General features: G+C 45.6%; 1 protein-coding gene across 1 annotated transcript in view; it reads left to right on the top strand.

Annotated features, from left to right (window-relative positions):
- Window positions 1-254: 254 nt before the first annotated feature.
- The window catches only part of IGSF11 (immunoglobulin superfamily member 11), an 87,582-nt gene continuing 63,910 nt past the window's right edge, over window positions 255-23,926 (top strand). Inside the window, exon 1 of the mRNA XM_052704864.1 lies at window positions 255-334. Within this exon, the coding sequence (XP_052560824.1) occupies window positions 256-334 (79 nt within the window). The 5' untranslated portion in view covers window position 255. The remainder of the gene's footprint in view (window positions 335-23,926) is intronic.

The raw sequence follows: 23,926 nt of genomic DNA on the forward strand, positions 1-23,926 counted from the left end.
GGGGGGTGAGAGCCGCAGCCCCGGCTGCGGGGGCGGCTCGGGGCCGCCAGGCTGCGCTCTCGGGCCGGCCGCGGCGCCTGGCGCTGTCCCCGGGCGGCCGGGGCTGGGGCACGGCGGAGCCCGGCCGCGAGCGGGCGGTCCCGGGACGGCGGCGGCGGCGGCTGCACCTGCGGCGGCGGGGGAAGGCAGGGCTCGACGCCCGCCGTGCCCGGAGGCGGGAGCCCGCGGCCCGCTGCTCCCCTCGGCCGGCCCGGCATGACGCTGCGGCGGCGCCCCGGAGGCGGCGGCGGGCGCTGGGTGCCGGCCGCCCTGGCCGCGCTCCTGGCCCTGCGAGGTGAGTGCGGGAGCTGCGGGGAGCCCGGCGGGGAGCGGCGGCAACTCGCGGGGAGCGCGGGGAAAACGGGGAAGGGAGCGTCGCCGCCCCCACCCGGGGACGCGGGGTCTCGGGGGCCGGTGGGGAAGTTTTGGTGGCGGTCCCGCCGGTGATGCTCGGGAATGCGGCGGCGGAGAGCGCTCTGCGGGCTGGCTGCTCTGCACCTCGCGCTGCCTCTCCCGCACCATCGCTTTTACTACCGTCCTTTAGTACTAGTGGATTTTTATTTTTTATTTATTTATTTTTTTTTTTACGGTTCTGTGAAACTTGCTGTAAACTGTCTGGGCTTCACAAGCTCTCGGCTGGCAGGGCCTAACCCGGTGGCAAGCTCACCTGGGTGCCAAACTCTGATCCATCCCTCAGGCCCCAAGGCAGCAGGGAACTTTGCGTGGAGATACCACCGAGCTGCCTGGCTAACTGAGTGCCCAGGGCTTGGTGCTTAACCGGCATCTGCTTCCTCAGCTTCGAGTGCCCAGCCGTAGGGATGTGGGAAGATCCAGCCCTCCCCATCTATCTCAGACCTTGCACAGTGAGATGTGTTCGGGTCCTGAGTGAGGAGAGGGGACAAATGGCGTGTGAGTGATGTCCGTCACATAGCTTGGTACATTGCTGAGAGCACCCAGAGGCACTGAGGTAAGGGCAACAGGAGAACCTGCGAAGTGTGAAGCCTTCAGGCTCATCTGTTGATGCCTTCTTTCAAGTAGTGCCAAACTTCAGAGCAGGCCTACACAGCTATGTCTTCTGGAGATCTACAAGTAGGTCTCATTTTCTTGGGTCTACTCAGATCCAATCAGTCACTTTGTGGAAGTCAGCTTGGCAGTGAGCAGAGCACAGCTTGGCCAGGCTGGCTGGGTGCCTCTGCAGCTGGAACAGCAGACAACCTGCTGCAAGGGGCCCCAAGAGAGCGAGAGGACAGGCAGGAACGATGGGCTCTCTTGCGAGAGCACTAGGGGCATCTCAGCAAAGGCTGGGCAAAACTTCTGGCAGCCTGCACTGAGATGGAGCTGCTTGCTAGGGCTGCTGTGTCTGGCCCTGACAGCCCTGCAGGGAGCATCGATCAGGCTGTGCTCCTCTGGCCAGGCACAGTGAGAAGCCAGCTTGGTGGTCAGCAAGGTGGGCTTCTCACAAGTGCCTCAGCCCTGAAAGCACGCTGAGTCCCACTCTCCGAAGCCAGTTAGAAGTTGCATGTGTTAACTGGAAACTTCACCTGCTGACTTCAAAGGGATGAATTATGAAGAAAAAAAGAGTTTATTAGCCTTTAATTAAACCAAACAATCACGTTTCTTTCAAACTTCATCTGCTTTCTTTCCTGTTCGGTACTTTTCTGGGTTGGAAAGCACATGTTCACTTGCGGATCCTCAATACTACATTTTAATTTTTTTTCCATCTGCAGATGTGGCAAAGATTGAACTAAAGAGTTACCATGCCTCTGCAATGGCAAGCATATAAGTGATAAAGTGTTGCTGTTGATGTTCTACCTCTGCAGGAGCATCCAGCAGTAGCCAGACCCAAGGTTGAAACTGCAGGGGTGTTTGATTATCTCTTCAGAAAAAAAAAGAAAGAAAAAAGAAAAAAGAAAAAAAGAGATTGACTAAATATTTAATTTTCTCTTTTTGGCAGGGGGCATGTGAGGACAATGACAGTAGAAACAACTAAGCACAGAAACATACCTTTCATAAAATAGTTATTTATGCCAACGTAATGCTTTTTCTTGCACTTACTTTTAAGACTTGAAAATGACTTGAGCGAACCACCTGTGTCTCAAGATTGTTTTTAATTTCTCTCTAAGGAAAAGTCTGCAGAAGATGGTGGTAGATGAAAATAACTGTGATACGCCGTCACTTCTGTGTTACACAACAGAAGCATGGTCGTATTTTTGGTCTTGGATTTGAAAATAAAATCCTGATAGGCATAAGCAGCAGACATAGACTGTGCGGGCTCGAATAAAATTGGCAGAGATTCTTCTGAATAACATTTGTAGGAGATGAGTGTGTATTTTTGCTCTGAGCTGCAGACTGGTTAGGGAGATCGATTTTCCTTTTTTGAGGCTCTGTGTTGGTTTCGAGGATAGAGGAAGAAGAATAGGATAGGATCCATGTGCAAAGGGCTACCCAAATTACAGGGGTAAAGCTTAGAAGTTAAAGTATCAGGAACTGTAAGAGTGTATCATCACAAGAAATACTTAACGCCAACAAGTGGAGAGTGGCTGTGAGAGAAGGTCCTCAGAGTTGGTTTTGTCGTTCTCACACAGTCAGACTTTGCAGTGAGATGTCAATCAAATGTTGTAGCCCCATGTGCTTACATTGTTTTGTGATTTGTAAAACAGCAATGATTCTTTTTAACTGGAGCAGATGACTGCTTTCATTTGGCTTATTATATTCATTTTAAGGCTCCTGGGGAGGGGGCAGCGTATTTGTTTTCACTCTAAAGCATTACAAACATAGTAACTTTTGTGAAAACAATACTTTTCAGGCTCCTCAGGGAAGTTTATGGAAAGATAGGAGGGAACTCTGGGGCTTTAAAACCAACCCTGCTACTGCACGTCAATCCTGCTTCATCACCAGAAATAGCCTACTGCACGTTTTCTGAAGTGTTAGAAGTCACACGTCGGGCACAGCTAAGATGCAGAAACAACTTTTTATTTATGTTGTGCATGGTGTTTGGGTCCTGTGACACAGTATTGCAGCAGACGGGATGTCAGCATGTTACGGCCTGTTGCAGCTGGATCTGGCAAGTATGGGGAGTGAGTGTGTGAGCTTGGTAACAACGCAGCAGTGCAACAGCTGCTCTGCAACTTCTCACACAGGCAGGTCTTTCTGGTCCCTATGTAAAGTCCCCTTCCTGCACACTGGGTTTATCCCAGCTGAAGCCGTGCATTGAAGTTCTGGCTTTGCAGCACCATTTTGTTAGCCCATATATTCTTCCCAGCCCTAAACCAGGTCCTCAGCCCCAGCAAGAGAGGACTGTGGCTGTGCCTTTCTTTTTCATGCTGATGCATTTTTGGAACAGATTGCCATTGGTGTCAAGCTGTGTGGTTTTGTGACATGTAGATAAATCATTTTGCTCACGACCTGACCTTGGTCCCCAGCGGCAGGCACAGATGCATTAACTACCTCTTGCATCTCTAATGCAGGCATCCTACCCTTATTTTGGAAACTATTAGGTGGTATTTTTTGTTGCTTGTAATGTTGTTTTTTTTTCAACCTCTCTTTCTTCAGTATTGCCTGAAGTCCAATTTTCTTCTGTAAGATTTAATCTCTGAGGGATCTTGAAGTGTCTCAAGAATAACTATATTTAGCTGCTCACTGGTAATATGGGATGGAAAGTATGGTATAAACAACTCATTAAGGAACTTAGAAATCTTCTTTCCTGCCTCTATGGGGCAGATGAATTTGTGTTACGCTACCAGCAGCGGAAAAGGACAAAGCAAGGCTCAGAGAGGCTTCATGACCCACTGAAGGTTAAAGGGATGCTGGTAGTCCTTAGTGCCTTGATCCAAACAGTAACCACAGGAGAATGCTTATATTCATGCAGCAGGATAAGCCATACTGTAATGGCACTCTTCGGGGATGCTCACTACTACACTGTGGTGAGTCACCTACATTTAGCAGGATGCTACTATCATTGTGCTTTTTAAGTAAAGTGCTTTTAACACAGTTTATTTCAAGGGGAAGTGCATGCTCTGAAAATCTGTTCTTTGTAGTTTTCTCCTTGTCGAGCATTAATGCTGCTTTCCCTTTGTGAATGTTCAGAGAGAAATTCAGCTCCTGGTTGTTTAACAGACAGTAGTGTAACAAAGACTGTTCCCTTGTTAATACTACCTTGTGTTTGCACAGTCATTTATAAGCATCAACTAATTGAGAGACTCTGAACATATTTTGTTAGTGCAGTCGGTTTGATTTATGGCTTGGAAAGGCTGAAATGTGCAGAGATGGAAGTTGTTTGCTTGCTGTCATGTAGGACATCTGCCCTGCTCTCCTTTAGAAGAGTCACAGTTACTGGGCTGCTGATCACATTCCACCCCACTTTTCTCTCACAAATGTTTCACATCTTAAGTATCAGAGGGAGAAAACGCTTTTATTAATTATGTACAGCAATCTATTTTTCCACATATTTGCTGTCATCTCTTTGCTTTTGGAGGTTACTTGTGTCCATTCCGGCTTCCACCTTCACTTTTTTGCTTCTGCTGCTTGAGCTGGGCTAAGGACAAATGATCTGCTTCATCAGGATTGAGGGGTTAGGCTTCATATTGGATAGAAATAGAAATTAAATGATTTGAAATTTCTGAAAGGAAATGTATGAGAGAAATCCCATTTTGGGTCAGCCAGCATTGTGCTTCTCTATGGAGTTGTATTGTGATAATACTAAAAACAACAACAACAAAACTGAAGATATTTTGATGTGAAAAGTCAAACTTTCTCATCCCAAAAAACCTTGAGGTGGATGCTTACATATTTCTGGCTATTCTTCCTAGTTCTTTTTTGAAACACAGTTTTGATTTTACAGAGCATTGTGAGTGCAGTAAGGTTTGGTTTAGTAGAAGTATCTGCAGTAAAAACTAAAGTTGTTCCTATTTTTTATTTCTTCAGCACATTTCTAAACTACAGTGCTTGCAGCTATTGGTGGTATCTGTGCACAGTCCCTGCCCATTGTTTTTTAACCTCTTTGGCACTCACATGCAAAAACCACCTGCAAGTACATGGCATTGCCTGTGTTCTTCCCTTATCCAGCACACTGCAGGACACTATTTGCACCAAAAAATCACAATGTGAGTATGAGATAATATTGTATTTAGGAAATGCAGCCCCCTTGCTGATCAGGGCCAGCAGATCACACTCAGCCTCCTATTGTGCATGCACAGAGCTCTCCTCCTGGCAGCACAGCAGCACTTGTGCCTCTGCATATCTGTGTGGAGTTACATGCAAGACAAATTTCTGCAATGGAAAGATCTAATGACTTGTTTAGGGATAAAATCTCATGCTTTTTTTTTCTTTTCTCGTATCCCCACAAGTCAGCCCGGCTACAGAAACGTGAACCAGATTACATTTCACAAGCATCAGCAGGAGAAAGCCGATGTATGAACTCCACTGGGTTTCATCCTGGCTTCAGTCTTCTTCAAAATGCTGAAGGCAGGAATGTAATTTCAGAGGGCGAACATTTCCAGTCTGTGTGCATTTCTGCAGGCAGCTCACAGCAGCTCTGGGTCAGGTCACACCACCGGTCTGCAGAGCCATGGCCAGCACTAGATGCTTCCAAGGGGATGCAGAACCCCTGCAGTGAGCAGCTGGTGCCAGATGGGAATAAAACACCCATCTCCATTCCTGTTCCCCCTCCGTGGGTCCCCAAACCTTCCTCCTTGCCTGGAGCTGGGATAACCCAGAGCTCAGCCCCCTGTCAGGCACAGGCTGTGGGTGGGCAATGGGGATCCAGCTCTTCCCCTGCCCAGCATCTACTGGCATCCTTTGCCAGCAGTAAGTGGGTTGGGATGCAGTCTCTGCATGCCCACTGGGGAGATTACTTCCTAATCCTTGTTAATTAGAAGTTGGCTAATGCCTGGGAGCTTGAGGGTGTAATGCTGTTGTGAGTTTTTCTTTTCTTTTCTTTTCCTTTTTTTCTTTTTTATTTTTCTTTTCCCTTTTTCATTCTACCTCACGTATCTGTGGCTACTCCCAGTTGCCTTATAAATGCTCAGGCCTCTGTGATTTTTGCTAAGCTATTAACTTTACTGATAACGTGTGCTAATCATTCCTGGTGGTTAACTGAGGGCTGTGCTTGGAATAAGTAGGGGAAATGAAAAAAAAAAAAAAAAAAGGAAAGGAAAATTTTATTTTTTTCCTCATACCTGGCCACACTCCCTGCTCTTCAGTTGTATTGAGCAACTTCTTGCTATTATGTATAAAAAACAAAGAAAAAACACAACAAAACAAGGATAGAAACGTGAGTTTCACCTCTGTTAAATTGCTTCGGTTTTAACTGTGTTTGATCAGTAGGTGTTATGTACTGGTGAATGAGGAAACCTTTCGATCTCCTCTGTGTTTCCAGGTGTGCCACCCACAGATAACAGCAGAGATCCCAGCATTTTAATGCTTCCGTCACACTTTTCTTCCCATCCCCTTTGACATCCTACAGCCAACTTGCTTTTTGACCACCGCTGTTTGCTGAACAGATGTTTTCACTGAGCTGTTCACAGTGATACCAAAGATATTCTGCTCAAGTGATTACAGTTGAATTAGAGCCCCTTGGAAGACGAGCAGTTCAGATTATTCTCCCAAGTTTGTATTACTGTCAGCTGGATAATGCTGAATTTCATCTCGCATCCTGCTGCCCACTTGCCTATCTTTGTCAGATCCCTTGGAAGTCTCTCCCAATCTTCTTTCATCTCAGCCAACTCGCCGTCTCTCTTCCAGATATTAAGGAATAGATTAAACCCATCCTGCAGCCCGGAGGAGACCTGGGGGTAATCCCTTGTAATCAGGGCCAGGGCAGGGACAGGGGGAGAGCCTGGCACCAGGCTGTGGGGCAGCAGCTTTGGATGGATGGAGAGTTAATCACTTAGTCCTCTCCTTTTCTTCTCACAATATCAGTGGTTTGAGGGGTGCAAGTTCCTGTGTGCAGAGTGTTTTTGTCTCCTGTTGTGTGCTTTTTAGGATCTTTAGCCTCTAAGTGTCCTGAGATTGGCAGTTCCTTATCCTAGCTATCTTCACAATCCTAGGATCATTAAGGTTGGAAAGGCTGCTAAGATCAGCATGTCCAACCATCAAACCATTTAAGAATTCCAACCATCTAAGATATTGCAAAACTGTAGCCTGCTGTAACATTTGGCTAATTCCTGCATGTGTTCTGATGTCGCATTTTTGGGGTGTTTTTCTTTGACTTTATTATTTCTTTGCATTCCCTCCACACTGTGCAGTAGATATCAGCTTCCTGATCAGTGAATTCAGATTGCTGTGGTGTGATTTGTTTGTTAAGTAACCCTTTTGCCTCTTCAGCTATGGCCATGCAGATGGATCTGTGCCCTACTCACCTTACAACTTGATGCCTCCATCCTTTTGCCCATGCTGGGTTTCCAAGCGGTGACATTACTTTGTGATGAATTCTGCAGACTGAGATGTGTTGAACTTTCTAACTATTGGTTAGTGTAGTTATTTTTGACATTTCCTGCCCTGTATTAAGTATTTGTTGAATTGTGTGGTAGGGAATCTAAAGTGCCCGCCTGCTTACATAGCTGAGTGTGTGCTTGAGCACTGTTATCTGATGGAGTTTGATGTCTGAATGCCTTCACTAGTTGTGTAGCTGCTGGGCTGTGTGCCTGCTTGGCTTTCTGGCCGTATGTTGAGAGCTGGGAGCCAAGAGAGTTTGGGAGGACCTTGGCTACTTGGCAGGGTGACAGCATAGCCCCAGTCTGCCTGCAAAACTGCTGTGTCCTTGCCTTGTCAAGGGCAGCCCTTCCTCCTGCCCCTTGGACAGCTGGTGTGCCCCAGGCCCTATCACAGGACTCATCAGCAGCATCCCTTCCCATGCAGTGCTCTGTGTGCTCTGTGTTAGCTTACTAACTTTTGCTACGCTTTCTTCATCCCTTTATTGACACAGTGGGTACAAATTGGTTGGTATTCTCCTTCCCATCCTGGTTCCCATCCCTCTAGCACCCCTTCCCCACGTCAGGGGCCTCCACAGGTAAGAAGGGTATGCTTTGGCATCCCATTGACTCTCCTGTTAGCCCTCTGGGCAACAGTCAGCAGTTTGTGGGACTAATTGCCAGGAGGTGCCAGTGAGGTGCTGAGTCAGAGCGAGGTGTGCTTGCCAAGTCACTGCAGCAGAAGGAGCCCGCTCGCCTGGCGTGGAGTAAAGCCAATGGACGGTGGGTTTCCTGGCTGCCTTTTGGGCCTCTTTCTCTCATTTCCTGAGGCTGTGATTCAGCAGCAGCGATGCTATGCAAGAGAGGGAGAACCTAAGCACTGGCGGAGGGGGAGCTCTTCTCTTTGCTTTTTTTTTTTCTCCTTTTTTCTTGGCTTGGCTGTGAGCACTGGGGACCAGAAGATGTGAGCTCAGTTCCTATCTGACACCAAGTTTCTGCTGCTGCTTCCACACCCTGTGCAGTGCTTTGTGTTAACGGAAAGACTAGTAAGCAAGTGTTGGTGTGCAGGGACAAGTGAACACGTGGCAACCTCAGATGTGCAAGGGGAAATTCTTTACAGAGAGAGTGGTGAGGTTCTGGAGCAGGCTGCCCAGAGAGATTGTGGATGCCCTGTCTCTGGAGGTGTTCAAGGCTACCAAATTGGATGGGGCCCCGGGCAGCCTGGTCTGGTATTAAATGTGGAGGTTGTTGTCCCTGCCTGTGGCAAGGGGGTTGGAGATTCATGATCCTGGAGGTCCCTTCCAACCCTGTGATTCTGTGATTCTGTAACAGTATGGGAGGCTGAAAGGGCTGCAAAATAAAATGAACGAGGGATGTTTTGTCTTGTCCTTCTTGTGCTGCAACCTGTTTGTTGTTTGGAATGTTAAAGGGAGATGTCAGACATGCAGGAAGATGAGAGCATGTCCTATACACATCTAGCACCTGATGGACGTGAGAGCTTTGCCCTTTATGCTTGGCCTACTTGGGCATTGCTAGCATTAGTGTTATAATACCAAGGCTGAATCTGTCCTCAAGGCTCCTGGCCTCTTCTTTGCTGTAGACTGACTTGGGATTTCGTCCATCTCCCCATCCACAGCCCGGGTACCGTTCTCCTGCCTCAGACAAAAGTCACTAATTGTTTGCACAATGGTCTAAATATATGCATGTCTGATGAATGCTGCCTTTGTAGGAACGGTATATTATTTTTGCTTTGAATAACTACTTTGTAGAAGGAGATGAAGAGCACAAAGAAGGAGGCCAGCATGTTTTTCCGAACCTTTCATGGCTGCATTGCTCTCCACCCACTCACATTTTTACTGCTCAGTTTTGCATGACCTTCCTCTTCACTGATTTAAGCAGCAGCCATGCTGTTTAGATCATCACATCCTCAATGGGATAACTGAGGCCCAGAGACAGAAAGCACCTCACCCACCATTGTGCAAGGCTGCTGTGGCCAGAACTGGTCTCCTGCCGTTTTGAAGGTAGTGCTCAAGGGAACCTTGGTCTCTATCTGGCCAATTCCAGCCCTTCCTTTGTATCCATTCTCTACTGTAATTTCACTATGGAAAAAAAAAAAAAAAAAAAGGCTTTGCCTGTTACAGCTGGGATTTTCTGAAATACCTGTGGGAATTAAGCACTCAGTTCCCTCAGGTTCCTTTTAGAAAGTGTAGCTGACGTGGATTTATGTTGAAAGTAAGCCAGGAAGGGAAGCGTCCCCATGATTTCTCATGTCAGCAGTGCCATAGGTATGCTGGTACTTGAGGTAGTGAATGCCATGGCAAAGCACATTTTGCTTTTAATATCTATGGATCAGGAGCTGCAGCTGGAGTCTTCAGTAGTGATCTGATGAAAGTGGAGGCCAGAGCCCTTTTGCTGAAGGTCACTTAAAATGAAAAATACCAGTGTGCTGTGTGGGGACTTGGTAAATGCCCTTGACATCCACTGGCCAGGGACTGAGCACTCTACAAATCAGTGCAGGATGATGAAGAAGATTTAGATCAGGTATTATGAAGAAATTCTTAACTCGGGGTGGTGAGGCACTGGCACAAGCTGCCTAGAGAAGCTGTGGATGCCCCATCTCTGGAGGTGTTCAAGGCTAGGATGGATGGGACCCTGGGCAGCCTGATCTAGTGTGTGGAAACCACGGCCGTAACAGGGGGCTGGACCTGGATGAGCTTTAAGGTCCTTTCCATCCCAAGCCATTCTATGACTGTGAAGTAATGCAAGACCAACCTTGCTGGCATTTTGAAGGAGTAAACATGAATGAACGACGCATGATGTTTAACTGCAGTGTGTTGCCAACAGCAGTGACAGCATTGGCTTTGGAGACAATCAGGAGGTTATTTTGACAACAGTAGGAGCCCTTTTTCACTCTCTCCCTCCACAGCCAAATAACCACAGTTTGCATCAGTTTTCTGCAAACACAGAAACTCAGTGACAATCATCACCATCTTAATTAAAAGTAAACAAATATGGTATTAAAGAAAAAATAAGACAACTGCTGAGAGACCGAACAAGTAGCAGAGTATGACTGTCACTTAGAACAAGTCGTGACAAAAACAAGATGAAAAAACTGTCTTTATCCTTGGTTGTAAGTGAGAAACCCTCCTGGGAGGGTTTCTTTTTATGGCTAAAAATAATTGCAGGCTGTATTTGATGCCTCTTTCTGGAAAGCCTTTTTCTGTCTTTCAGTGCATGCTATGATGCCTCATGGTTTGTGGCTCCCTCCTCCATGCCAAATGAAAGGGATCTCATCCCTCCTTTTGGCACATAGGGAAGCTGAGGCAGAACCTGTGAAGCCCCGTGATCTGTTCTCCTCTGTGAACTTATGTGAAATGGGCCCAAACTGTGGAAATCTCATAAATTTAGCCAACTGTACAAGTTTTCTATTAGTTTGGGTCTTGTTCTGAGGGTAGCTTGGATCTTTGTCTCATCTTTGGGAAATTATTCAGCCTTGGTCAAGATCAAACCGCAATCTAAAATCAGACCAGGTTTCCTTAGCCAGACTTTTAAAGCAAAAACGTATTACACTCAAACTCCATTACAGACAACAGGCTGTCTTAATGCAGTAATATAACTGGACAGTCAAAATGGAGCAGCGCTGGGAGATGCATAAGTTAATGATGCCTTGTTACGTATCCTGTATCTTTTATGTCATGAATTTTATAGTCTAAGTGGTAGTTAGATTAGAGAGAGGTGAATAATTTATAGCCAATAATTTATTTAATGAATTCCTCTTCCATTTCTGTTTGCATATTGTTTGTGAACATCCTGTGGTTTCTTCCTATTTTGCTTATTTGAAATTACTTACTGAATAGCTTCTGCAAGTGGTATTTGACACACCACATGCTTATGAGCAGGGTTTTTCCTCTTTTCATTTGGGGAACAGCAGTATTTCAGCTTCAGGTTTCCTTACTTGCACTGATCCACAGCAAAAGTTCATGAAGTAGTATTTCAACAACCTGACATCTTGAAAGTAACGGTTAGAATTAAGCTTTTTGTGAGAGGTATGAAGAATTAGTTATTACTTTTTAATGATTAGTCAGATTATCGGTGTGGATAATCAGGTTCAGACTTCACTTTTGCCAGCATTGTGCTAAAATTGCTTAAAATGTGTTACTTCCTTGTACATTCACGTCACCAGATTGGAATAGTTGCAGAAATGAACAGAAAGATATAGGGTCTGCAGTCAGCAGAGTGCTGTGCATATGCTTGACTTCAGGCATATTTTTGAGTAGATGCGTAAGTGGTAGAATGGTAAATGATGAACTTCAGCATATATTTAAGTGGCTCTCTGAATTAAGGTCCAAAAATATAGACCCAAGCAGATTTATCTTTCATGAAAGTGAGTGTTTGAGAGAATTTTTGTTTTGTTTTGTTTCTTCAGCTGCATTTATGGGGTAGTGCATTTTTGGATGGTGGGAGGAGGTGAGAATATAAATATTGCACAGACTTGCAGTATTCCTCAACTCATCAAATACAAGACAGCTCACCTGAAGTTTCCCTTATGTGCTATTCTGTACTTTCACTGTAAACATTGGGAGAATTAACGTGAAGGATTAAAAAAAACAGCTGTTAGTCTTACTTCCCTCTTTATCTCTCAAGATGTCTCATATTTTACAATCTTTTCCACGTGCCTTTATTCAGTTATTATCTCTCACAAAAAAAAAAAATTGACAAATGTTAAATAATGCCTAAGAAGTGACTCTCACAGAAAGGAGATCTTTCACCAGGTCTGCAAGGAATACCTGTGAGTTACATTAGCATTTTAAAAGGCTGTGGTAAGAATAGAAATCGGGAAGGCTTTGCATTTTTCTGTACATCTGTTGAAGGCTGCACGTGGTGGAAAAGCAGCTTCTGAAGATATGTGATGTACCCTTCAGCTCTGTAACGCAGGTGTTGTTTTGTGAAAGGTATGCTTAAATGATTCATTTTGTGGATTTGCAAATTGGTGAGACTTCATCTCTCTTGTCTGTGCTTTCAGGTGACCTGTGTGAGGTCTCTCATGTCTAACAGAGGGTCAAGCATGGCCCAGTCTTTCCCTCCTGGCAGCAAATATCTGACACTATGGAGAGGAAAGTGGCTCAGGTGGCTGTGCTCTGGGAAGCTGAGAAGAGAACAAGCCACCTCTGGGCAGTGTGTGGGAGGTGGCTGCACAGGTTGGCAGTGACTTTGGGGCAGGGAAGGGTGACTGTTCCTGCTGACTTGCAAGAGCTAAAACGAGCTCTTTGGAGCAGACTTCAAGGAGCATGATGCTGTTTCCTGTGCTTAGACAGTGAGCTTAATCAGAAATGCAACTAATCCATGCTTTGTACCAAACCCCAAACATTATATATCCCAAGGACAATCTTGCAAAAAGTGGTCATTAGTGTCCATCGACTCCTTGTGTGCAAGAGAATTGCAGGACATATAGAAAAGGATTCTCTCCAAAGGAAAGCTTTCAGACCTCTGGATGTACTTATTGCCCATTAGGTGATGACTTAAATCCTGCTCTTGCAAATATGGAGATCAACAGGACAGCTTCATCTTTTTGGGGCTGGGAAGGTAAGGGAGCATTTGCAGGGCAGAAAAGAGGAACACCAGCATTGAATGCTGCAGGGAGCACTAGGCAGCCTCTGGGCTGGCCTGTTTCCCCATCCACATTCCTACTTACTAATCTGTGCTTTTTGCTGCTTGTTGTTCTGTCGTGTGGCCTCAGCTCAAAATCTAGGGAAGGCACTGCAAGGAAAAGCTAGAGGTGCAATTCTGGGTTTTGTTCTGGCCTTCTTTTCTGATGCTCGTAGGGCTTTTAGCACATTCATTGCGTATGATTGCACTGTTGATAACCCCAGTGATGCATGTTATAAAATTAAAAAGCAATCACGTATACCAAATAAGATAAACAGTAAACGGTCCCAGCGGACTGCCACATGTCCTTAAACAGTATGTGGATGCTTTTAGAAGCCAAGTTATTGGCACTGCATTAGGTGTACAGAGGCAGAGACACTGTATCATTTAAAGGCAGTCATATCTATGACAGGAAAAGCATCAGGAGATCGATGGAAGCTGCTGGATACTTGTTCTTTGGGAACCAAGCTCTGGTCAACTGAGGAAGGTGTGAGATCAAAGGCCACTTCTGAATTTAGCTTGGGCCCACTTGTGGAGAATCTTGAAATAAGAATGGCAAAAGAAGCAGATTGGAAAGGAAATACGGCCGTTCATCCAGTGACCAGTGCTTTTGGCAGGGAGTTGGCATCTCACAGAAGTTTGGCTTCATGTGGGGAGATCTCCCAAAAGGAGGATGTGTAGAGGGGAGGCTGCCTTCTTAAAACTGACCTTAATGGAGGACTATGGCGTGTCTTACCTTGTCTCCTGCCTCTCTGTGTTGCTCTGTTATGAACATGGGTTAATAGTAACAGTAAAATAATAACAATAGTAATTATTGTTACTAACCGTTTTACACTTCCCTGAGAAGGATCCTGGTTGTGTGGACTCATTCCGCAGTGACTCCGTGAGGGTGAAGGTGCACAGTTTCAGACCAAACTGGCCATGGCCATGCATCGGGATCTTTGTGTGGCTGTCACAGTCAGCTAGGACAAGTCAAAACAGGCAAAAGGAAAGAAAATAGACAAATTTCCGCATCCACAGCAGCTGGAGTGAACGTCAAACAGATGGGCTCTTCCACCCCGATTATCCTAACCACCTAAATATAGAAATACGGGCTTTTTTTTTCCTTCTCTTCTTCTTCTCCTCTATTTTTTTTTTTTTTATAAATAATTTTAAATTACCCGAGGGGGTGGTGTTAGCACACGCTAGGGCAGTGCTAACGAGTGCAAATAGAAGTCATCTGCTGACAGAGTCAGATCACGGCTTCTGCTCATGATTCTCCCCCCGCCCTGCCTGCTTGTGCTTTTTCCAAAGGGAGCACATAGGCTGGCAGTGGCTGAAGCCGTCCCCTCTGTGGGTATGGGAGGCACTTCTCAATGGATGAGCAGACTCCTATTTCAAATGCAGACTGTGGCTATGCAAGCACACAGACTAAATAAGCACCATGAATAAGGGTAGAAAATGCATGCCCTCGTCTCCTCCTGTATGCAGCTTGGTAAGTAGATGGGGCAGAAATTCTGCAAGGAGGACTTCACAGCTGTTTTTCTGGAGGTCCCCAGTATAAGAGAGACATGGACACACTGGAAAAAATCAAAGGGAGTGCTATCAAGATGATGAAGGGATTGGAGCTCCTGTCCTGTGAGGACAGGCTGAGAGCTGGGAATGTTTAGCCTGGAGAAGAGGAGACTCAGGGAGAGTCCCATCATCACTGCAGAGAGATCGAAGGAATAACTGTTAGCAGCTGGCTGCGCCTGGGTGCTGTTGTCCTTTTTGTCCTGCAGTATTTGACACAGCTAAAGCAGCAGGAAGGCAGTGTGCTGTGTTATTTTTGGGTTTCTTTTGCTCTACTGAGAGCTTGAGTAGGGAAATATTACTAGGGGGATTTCAAGTAGGGGAATACAGTACCTCTACAATGCTGTTTTTTCCATTCATCTTCTAGTTATTCTGCTTTTTTTTGCCTTGGGACTGAATTTCATAACTGTTTCTAGGGTTTTATTCCTTGGCTGGCCATGTGAACAAGAGAAAAGGAAGAACAGCAGGAGGCACTGCCTACAGAACAAGCAGTGTGGAGTGAGCATCTCTGCCTTGGTTCCTGAGCATTGTTCTCCTCACCTCTAGGAAGGGAATAACGGGGGCTTGCTTCTAAGGATGCTGTCAGGGAAAAAAATTATGCTGATGCTATGTTATTACTGCCACAGCCGCGGCCCAAGATATACAACAAGAATAAAGGTTTGTAACAAAACTGCCATGACCCGGGGCCCAGCCAAGCAGAACTGTAATGTTTTTCCCTTGCCATTATGTAGAAGGATGTGTTGTACTCTGTGGATGTATCTACACCAGCATCAGTGCAGATATACAAAACAGTAGAACTTCAGAGACTCTGCAAAGGAATTCTTTATCTTATGGGCTGCTCTCCATGTGAGGATGGTGCATGGTTTCTCAAAGCTTCCAGAGCTTGTTATACTTGTGTGCTCATGCTCTCCCGCAGAAACCCAAACAGTTGTAACCTTAATTCCAGGTTGTGGTGCCATGTGTATCCTTAGCTCCCGCAGCATTTACATCTTCCTTGGAGGTCTCTCTTGTGAGGAAGGATTGGCAGGCGTTGTAGGAGGCTGTCTGGGGAAGGTGTGGGGTTTCCACTTTGGAAGCAGGCTTCTAAAGATGGGTTCAGCCAGCAGCTGGCAGGGTGGCAGGGCTGTAGGAAATCCTGCCTTGGGGCAGGAGGGTGGAGCTGATGAAATTCAGAAGGCTGCTGTGTGGAGAAGTACTACTTCTGGTGTTTCCAGGGTAAAATGCATTTTCTTATCACCTTGAGGTCATGTAGTGCAGTGTCGTCTAGTCCATGAAGCACCCAGAAGCTACAGATACTGGGCAGCACAGCAGAAGACCTCAGCTGCCTTCCATGTATTTGCTTCAGACTCAGGATAAGCTCTCCCAGATATGGCAAACGAGGGATGCCAGCGTAAATACACCTAATTAGCTTTGAAGGAGATGAGCTTTGGCAGGCTTTAGTCATTCTGATTCATGCTAGGATGTACGGCACCTGGCTGGCACGGCGTCGGGTCACTCAAGCATCCCTCTGCTACGCACTTGAGTGCTCCTGATGAGCAGCTGAAGGTGCGGGAGAACCAGGCTAGCTCTGCGTGCTGCTGCTTGGCAGAGCTGTCTTGCTTCGGCTTGCAGCCATGGTGCATCTGAGTGGTCTCTCATAGCTCCTTAGTTTCCTTTATGCTGCATGGAGCCAGATCTGCAATAATCCTGATGGAAATTGCCACATTTCTGCACCATGGTTAATCTGCAAGCAGAATAACAGCATTTTTTGATTTAAAAAGAATAATAATAATACAGTTAGGGAGGTGGGTTGTTCTGCTTGTCTTTAAGGATGCCTGGTATTTTCAGTTATCTTTTCCCCATCCCAGTTTAATTCTCAGCAAACAGGATAAACTACCTCCCTGACTACAATAGTAAGGGACACTGGGGCTCATTAGGGGGTGAGAGTAAAGTCTCATGAGAGTTATCATAGAACTGCAGGAGGAACACTGAGGTGGGCAGGGAATTCTGGAGATCAGAACAGGCTGCCCAGGACCTTGTGAGGTTTGGAGGAGAACGGTGAGTCTTGGACTGGGCAGGCAAGCAGACCAGTATCTCATCACAGAGGAGCAGGAAAACTAAGAGAATTTGTTTATGAAGGGTGTGGGATGCTACAATACTGAGCACCCTGCAAATGCCCAAAGGAACTCGGGAATTCTGTCTCCCGTACGAGACTTGAAAGTATGCCACTAAATCAAAGCTGCAGTCACCCGATAAGTATAAAGTCAGTAGAACAGTAGATTAAATATGTCCTCAGTGTCAGTCTGTCCTGGAGGTTGAAAGAAGCAGCAACAAACAAAAGTACGTGATTTTTGCTTTTATTTTTAGTACATGTTCAGCTCTATTTTAGCAGTGCCAGGGGATGTGGCATCTGGCACTGCTGCTTTTCTGGCAGCGTCTGGGCTGAATACCTGAGCTGTACTGATGGTTGGGTGATTCAACAGTTTGCCTTTAAATCTCTGCGGCAAAAGCTGGAAATCATAAGCAGGCATTAAAAAGGAGATAATAGTTAATACATTATTATTTTGTTAATTTATTGTTATATTAGTAACAACAAACAGCGATTTCTTTAAATCCTTAGGTTTTAAATCTCTGCGAAGTAGATTGTATCTTTCATCCATTTCCTGCAGACACATTATATTCCTGAAGTTTCTCCTGTCATTTCATTGCAGAGCACTCACTCTTCTGATGGTCATTCACTGCCCATTTGAAGCTTGCTGGTGCCCCTATTAACAAAGAGGAGTTTTGGTGCAGGGGCCATCTAGCAAAACATATTGTGGCACTTCTCTTGACTGCTACGGTACAAGCAGTTCATCATCATTGCTGGCAGCATGGTCAGAATCTGTTCTCTACTTCAGGATGAAAAATGGAAAGAAGAAGGGAGAGCACGCTAGTGTAAAGAAAATGGCTTCAACTGATTTTGGAAATATCAGATGATGTGTGGGTTCAAAAGGAATAAGCATTAAATTCCTCAGGAGCAACCTGTGATGGGCAGCACCTGTTTATTACCTAAGTGGAGGAAAGTCACCCAGTCTTCAGCAGCAAGACAGGCCAGATCCAGTGGGCAAGCTCATGCATGATGTGCTACTAGCACTTCTGATCTGTATCTGAGGAAAAGGAACCACGGAGTGAAGCAGGGAAGCTGCTTTCTTTAGCAGCGATCGACAGATTCTCTTTGGGCATGTCATGGAGTTAACTAGATCAATCTATGCCCGTGACAGGGGCTCCCCCCAGCCCCACAGAATGGGAAGGGAAAGGGAAAAGGGATAGGGAGATGGGAGCTGGTCTTAAAGAGGGAAAAAAAAGAACAAACAGCAGCAATGATCTATGGAGGAAAACTTATTTTACTAACTGTGATATCAGAATGCAAGATAACACAATATAATACAACCTAATTGAAATTGAGACTAATAAATCAAATACAATAGGTGAGAGAGTTCCCGAGACCGAGTCAAACCTGAAAAGCTTGGCACAGCTAGGAAAGCACTCTCCAGCACCCATTGCAAGGCAGTAAGAGAGTGCCACACCTGGAAAGGCCAGATCCCATGACTTCCATGATGTACAGGGATAGGTACCTGGAATTGGAGCATTAACACTTTAATTCCCAGTGCACTACATGATGTTATGATGTGGAATACTGAAAACAAAAAAACACAAAACCATGACAGGGCATAAGCAGTCTCCTTCCCTGCTTTTGTTTTTATTCAGATGAATGGAAACTAAGGACAAAATGGCTGGCTGTGGTCTGCATTCTGCAGAATTTCTCTAACCCAACCTTTTGCAAGGCCAGACAGTGAGACTCATGTCAGTTGAATTAAGCCCAATTCACCACACTTAGGTGCCTAATGCTGGATGCTCATGTTCATATGGAGGCATGTCAGGAAAGGTCCCCTCCTCTTTGAGGAGTTGAGTTGTTTTTTAGGATGCTTCCAGATGTGTTCCTGAAAAGGAAGAAGATGTTTGGTCCTACTTAGGAAGAGACCAGAAGACCCCGGGGGGACCAAGATACCTTTCCTTATGCCCTCAGACATGTGGAAACATTGGTGTGATTCACATGACTCTCACTTTCTGAATTTCAAGTCCCTGCCCTACAGTAATTTAACAGACTTTTGCATATAAGCTTTATTTGGGCTGTCCTTCCTTGCCTTGTTGCTCGTAACTCTTTTTAGAGACAGGATCAGTTGTGTAAGTGGGAAATGGCTGCTCACTGCATGGGCATTCCTGGGAGCAAGCAAGAAAAGCTTTTATTTAGTTTTCTCAGTCTGTTGCTCTTCAGTTACGTCGAGACCCAGCATCCTATGATCAAGGTTATGAGTCTCAGCCAAGTGCTGGTGCAAGCAATCTCTCTCAGAGGGAATTTTTTTTTTTTTCTTAAATCATTCACCAAGGGATTGTGACTCAAGAGTAAATCATTTTAAAATCAACTGTGAATGGAGAGTAAATCATTTTTTTAACCATTGTGAAGGAATCATAAACAGTAAAAAGACTAAAATGGGCACTAGGCATTGCTTGGAGAATAACTGAATCACTCTCTCATACAGAAATCAGTAGTAACAGGAGAGCATCTTACCCTCCCTGCCCTTCAGTCTCAGGTATTTTAGTTGTGTGGGGGTCACTGTTGAAAGTATGAAGGGAAGTGGGTGCCATGAGGAACCCCCAGACAGTGTCTCTTAATTCCTGGGTACAATACATATCTGGAGAAAGGCTTCATAGCTCTGCAGGGCACATTAATCTTTCCCTTCATTGAAGTATAGCTTTTTAATCAAAGCATACTCCACCCTTCAGTGAGCTCTGGGAAGACATTTCTGTTCTGTCTGTGGTACTTTTTGCAGTATCTTGTAGGCTAAAGAAAAGCCCTTCCTACCTACTGGGGGAGTTTGGAATCTGCCAGGTTTCTGGACAAATAAAGCTTTACCTGTGTTTCTGTATCTTTATTTCCAAATACATTTCCCATTGTCTATGAGGTTGTTAAGAAACAGAGGCAATGGGAAATGTTGAGAAAAATTACTTTCTAAAGCAAAGGGTGGGCAGCAGACACACGCATTCAGTGGTTTCATTTCTGCCTTTGATTCTTCCTTTCTACTTTCAAATTCCTTTCCTGCTGATGAGACGGGGAACTCCTGGCAAGCTGTTTAAGAGCAGAATGTAATGCAATGTAGCATTTCCTTTTTTCCTGTGGTCTGTGATTGTGTCCTGCAATAATTGAACTTTTGAGTAACTCCCTTGTGAATTACTCTGAAACTACCTCCATGTTATACCTTTACCAACACCGGAGGTGGATAAAAACTTTTTTTTTTTTTTTTGCTTCTGGCTGAGAAAGGAATGTGCAAACTAAAGGTCATTCTTAGACTCTGTGTCCTTTCCCAGATTCTTGCACAGAGAAAGTGGCATAGAAAGAGTATTTAGAGTAGGCTCTTTTAAGAGAAATTTGAGCTCTTGCTTGAACCTGTGGAAATGTGGAGTTGTGTTTTTCTTCTCTCATGTGTTCTTGACCCTGTTATACCCTCTGTGTGGTTTGATGGTCACCTCAAGAGATGGAGATGGGAGGGAAACTGTGTCTCCCCATCCAGCAGAGACTGCTCCTGGATAAAGACTAGGATGAGGAGAGATATCTGGACCTCAGTCACTGGGCTTCATGGGCAGTTGCTGTCTCCCAGGCTGTTGGGTGAATACCTAGAATTAATTTAGACTGATGGCACCACAGGATAGCAGAAGCACAGCTGTGAAATTAAAGCCACAGGTCGGCTTGTAGAATTTGCAGTGATTGAAGTCATATTGTCTTCTCTTAATTAATTTAATTCAGGTTTAATTTATTGACGGTTTGTCTTGATTTATTCCTTTGCTGTACTGCTTGCTCAGATGGCCTGTGTGAAAAGCCACTGTGCTTTCTCGCAGCCTGGAAAGGTGTGCTGTCATCAGTAACCCATGCTTAATCGTTACATGGGATTACTCCCATCTTCTCCCCACCTATAGAGGAAAAAAAACCAACACAAAAACAAGTGAGAAGGAAGTGACGGATTCACAGTTTCTGCTGTTTGAAGAAGAGAGAAAAGTTTCTTTGGACTTGAAAACACCATGTGTTGCATGGGGTTATTTGCATGGGCCTAACTTCTTGGGGTTGTTATTTCTCCATGTGCACTGTGCACTCAGCTTGGCCTTGTTTGTGTTTGTGATGTGCTTTTGTGATCTGCGATGAGATCCATGGGTGTATCGTGCATGTAGCATTACTGAATGCACTTCTTACAGGGCCGGGATGCCAGGCAAGGCCCTGTGTTACTGAATTTGTTTCTCGTAGGGCAGGGTGGCTAAGCAGTTACATGCAGTGCTTTACCTCATTAGGTTCCCTTTATCCCTCTACAAGGAGGTCTCTCACCTGCTGCATTCCAGGTTCAGGAGAAAGTGTCCACTCACGAAGTGCATGTGCTGAAGTGCGTCTCTTCCTTCTTGTCCTCTGCCCTCCTCTCCCCCATGCTTCCTCTTCTCTGAGGTGTCCTGCTGCCCTTGTTGTGTGGGAGAAGGCCACACCACTCCTCCTTGCTGGGTGCAAGGCCTACATTTCCATTTCAATAGCCTTCTGCAGAGTCTTCCCAATACCGAGCCAGCAAACAAGGCGCCCACTGTTCACAGATGGGATGTTCAGCCAGCCCTGACGGCCTCAATGCCGCTTTGTCAGTGCCTCCACTGAAAACCGGGGCACTGTGGACTCGCAGGGGGCTGGGGCTATGCTGCTGTCAGGCAGGCTCCAGGCCGTGGGCAACTTGCCACTCTTTTTAAGCAGCCCCAGCCTGTCTGTGCCTGGATCTTTGTGCTCCAGTCCAGGCTACTGTAGCTTGCATCTGGTTTTTGAGCTGCACGTCAGTGCCTTTCAGCATGCTCCGCTTGGCTGCTGCGTGGTTTTCAGGCCGCCAAGTGTGTGGGGATGCTGCCTTGAGTCTGAAGGAGAAGCTGCTCTTATTTTCCTCTCCCATTCATTATTTCCCAGGTTCCCTGGGGCAAGCATGCATTGTATCCAATGTTCTTGCCTCCCGAGTTCACACTGAAGCCCTGCGTTGGAGGCAGAACTGTTCCACATCCCTGGCACTCTGTTTTTAACTCTATGGGAAGAGTTAAGGGGCTCGGCGCTTGCTTTTATTTTCTCTCAAATAGCTTCACGCTAGTGGCATTTAAATACATTCTGCAGAGCAGGCGCAGAAGGGGCAGCAGCAGGGCTGGCTTCTCTGTGCTACTTCAGGAAGGGCCAGCTGGAGCACAGGGACGGTGATGAGGCCAGGTAGGCCTCTGCCAAGGCTGGCAGCTGCTGAAGCTGCTGGAACCAGTTACAATGTGTTAAATCCCCAGTTCGGGGGGGACAAAAATGAGAAGCCTTCCTTTTCTTTCACTGTGGGTCAACTGCTGATAAGGAAGGGTAATGCTTGCTTCTGGTCACTTCTTACAGTGTAATTTAACTGTGCTTCTATTCCTCTTTCATGGTTTTTCCACTCAGTGCTTCCCATTCGTCCTCCCGTGCTAAATTCCTGCAGCCGTGTTCTCCTTTAGCAGAGGGAGATGCTAATTCAGGTGAGCCGAATCCTTCCACAGCAGGCAAATGGTGAAGAATGCAGAGGGCCCTGCCTTGCCTTCACCTCTCCCTCCACCCTCCGCAACAGAGCAGGACTGGTGGTGAGAAGGTGGCCCTGGGGCCCTCAGATAGCATGGGACTTCTTCAGGTTGGTGAGTGAGGCCTGGAGCAGATTGATGACTGCTCCTCTGCTGATTACAGAAGCAGTGGATATCCAGTGTTTCCTCTTCTCCTGGCTCTGGGGATATTCCTGCCACCTGGACACAAATAGGTGGAGACGCTGAGCAAATTGGTTGCAGTAACTTGGAGAGGTACCAAGTCACCTTCCCAGCACCAGCTGGGCATAGATGTGTGATGGTCCCTCATCTGGCTGCCCCTATCAGAATTGGGAATCACATAGCTCCCAGATTTCATAAACTCATGTCTTACTGAAAGGTTTTCTTACGGGGATGGCATCTGCCAGTACATTCTTAGCCTAGAGGAGGAGATTTCCAGTTGTTCATTTGACGATGTTTCGTGTATACGTGGCTTTATGATGGAGCATTATCACTATGCTCTGAAAAAAGGAAAGATGCTGTGGAGTTATTTAGGATGGTGGCTTTATTATGATATTTTGGAAGGGCTTGTTTGCTACATGAGCGGGCCAACGTTAAAGTATGTGGGAAACTACACCCATACTTCCTTTATGAATAATTCTTTCTCTTTGCCATGAGGAAGAAAAATGGAGTTGAAAATAAGCTGAATAAAAAATGTTTGTGAATAAGTGTTTATAGCAGCATGGGTTGAGGAAGCTGTGCAGTCAGTGCTGTCTGAGGCTATAGGGGCTGGTGCACTATTATGCTCAGCCCTTCAGTGGGGTTATGACAGCTGTGGGCACATTCAGGGAGCTCTGTAGGTGCTCAGAGCCCTGCAGGATCTCCCTCTATATTACCTATATATGAATATTGTCATCTTATGAAGCACAAGAAGCCCAGAGGAAAGCAGCTGAATCCCACTGGAATTCCTAGGCTCGTTACACTTTTTGGTATGAAAATTTTGGGTAAGTTTTAACACAACCAACAGATTTTCTTTTGAAATGTTCATAACCTCTATGGAGTGCATAAACCGCAGGAGGGAACCTTCTTCCTATATAGTTGTGTTTAAACTCTACATTGCCCCTTACAGAGTCTATGCTGGTGAAACTGTTTCATGCTGGGCAGCTTCAGCTATACATAACTGGTAATACATGATTGAGTCAATCTTTTATCTTTTTTAATAACAGAGGTTGTGGGGAATCCAGGGAATGAAAAATACAGATGCTTCTGGTACCTGAACATTAATGTCTCAGATGAACAGGTTTCTAAATTGTGACATTTGGGAAATGTTATCTTGTCTTTATTGCATTTAGAGAAGATTGTATTTTTGGTATGGATATTTCTTTGTGTTTTTTTTTCAAGGCCATTTTGCTGGGTATTGGATATGCAAAATGCTGAGATAATGTTACTATGAGAACCTTCAGCGTTGCATTTCCAGATTAGGTGTGTTTGGCTGTGAGGCTGTGATGATAGTTCAGCTTGTCGCATTTCAGTTTTATTAACCAATCTGCACATGGTTATCACCTGGATGACTCATAATTAAGTAAAAGTAAATGCAGAAGTCATCCTAAAAAAACCAACAGGAGCTCTAAATACTGTATAAAAAAACCTCTTAATTCAGACATAGATAT

Source organism: Tympanuchus pallidicinctus, unplaced genomic scaffold (genome assembly GCF_026119805.1).
Source record: "Tympanuchus pallidicinctus isolate F22 unplaced genomic scaffold, pur_lepc_1.0 scaffold10, whole genome shotgun sequence".
Lineage (NCBI taxonomy): Eukaryota > Metazoa > Chordata > Aves > Galliformes > Phasianidae > Tympanuchus > Tympanuchus pallidicinctus.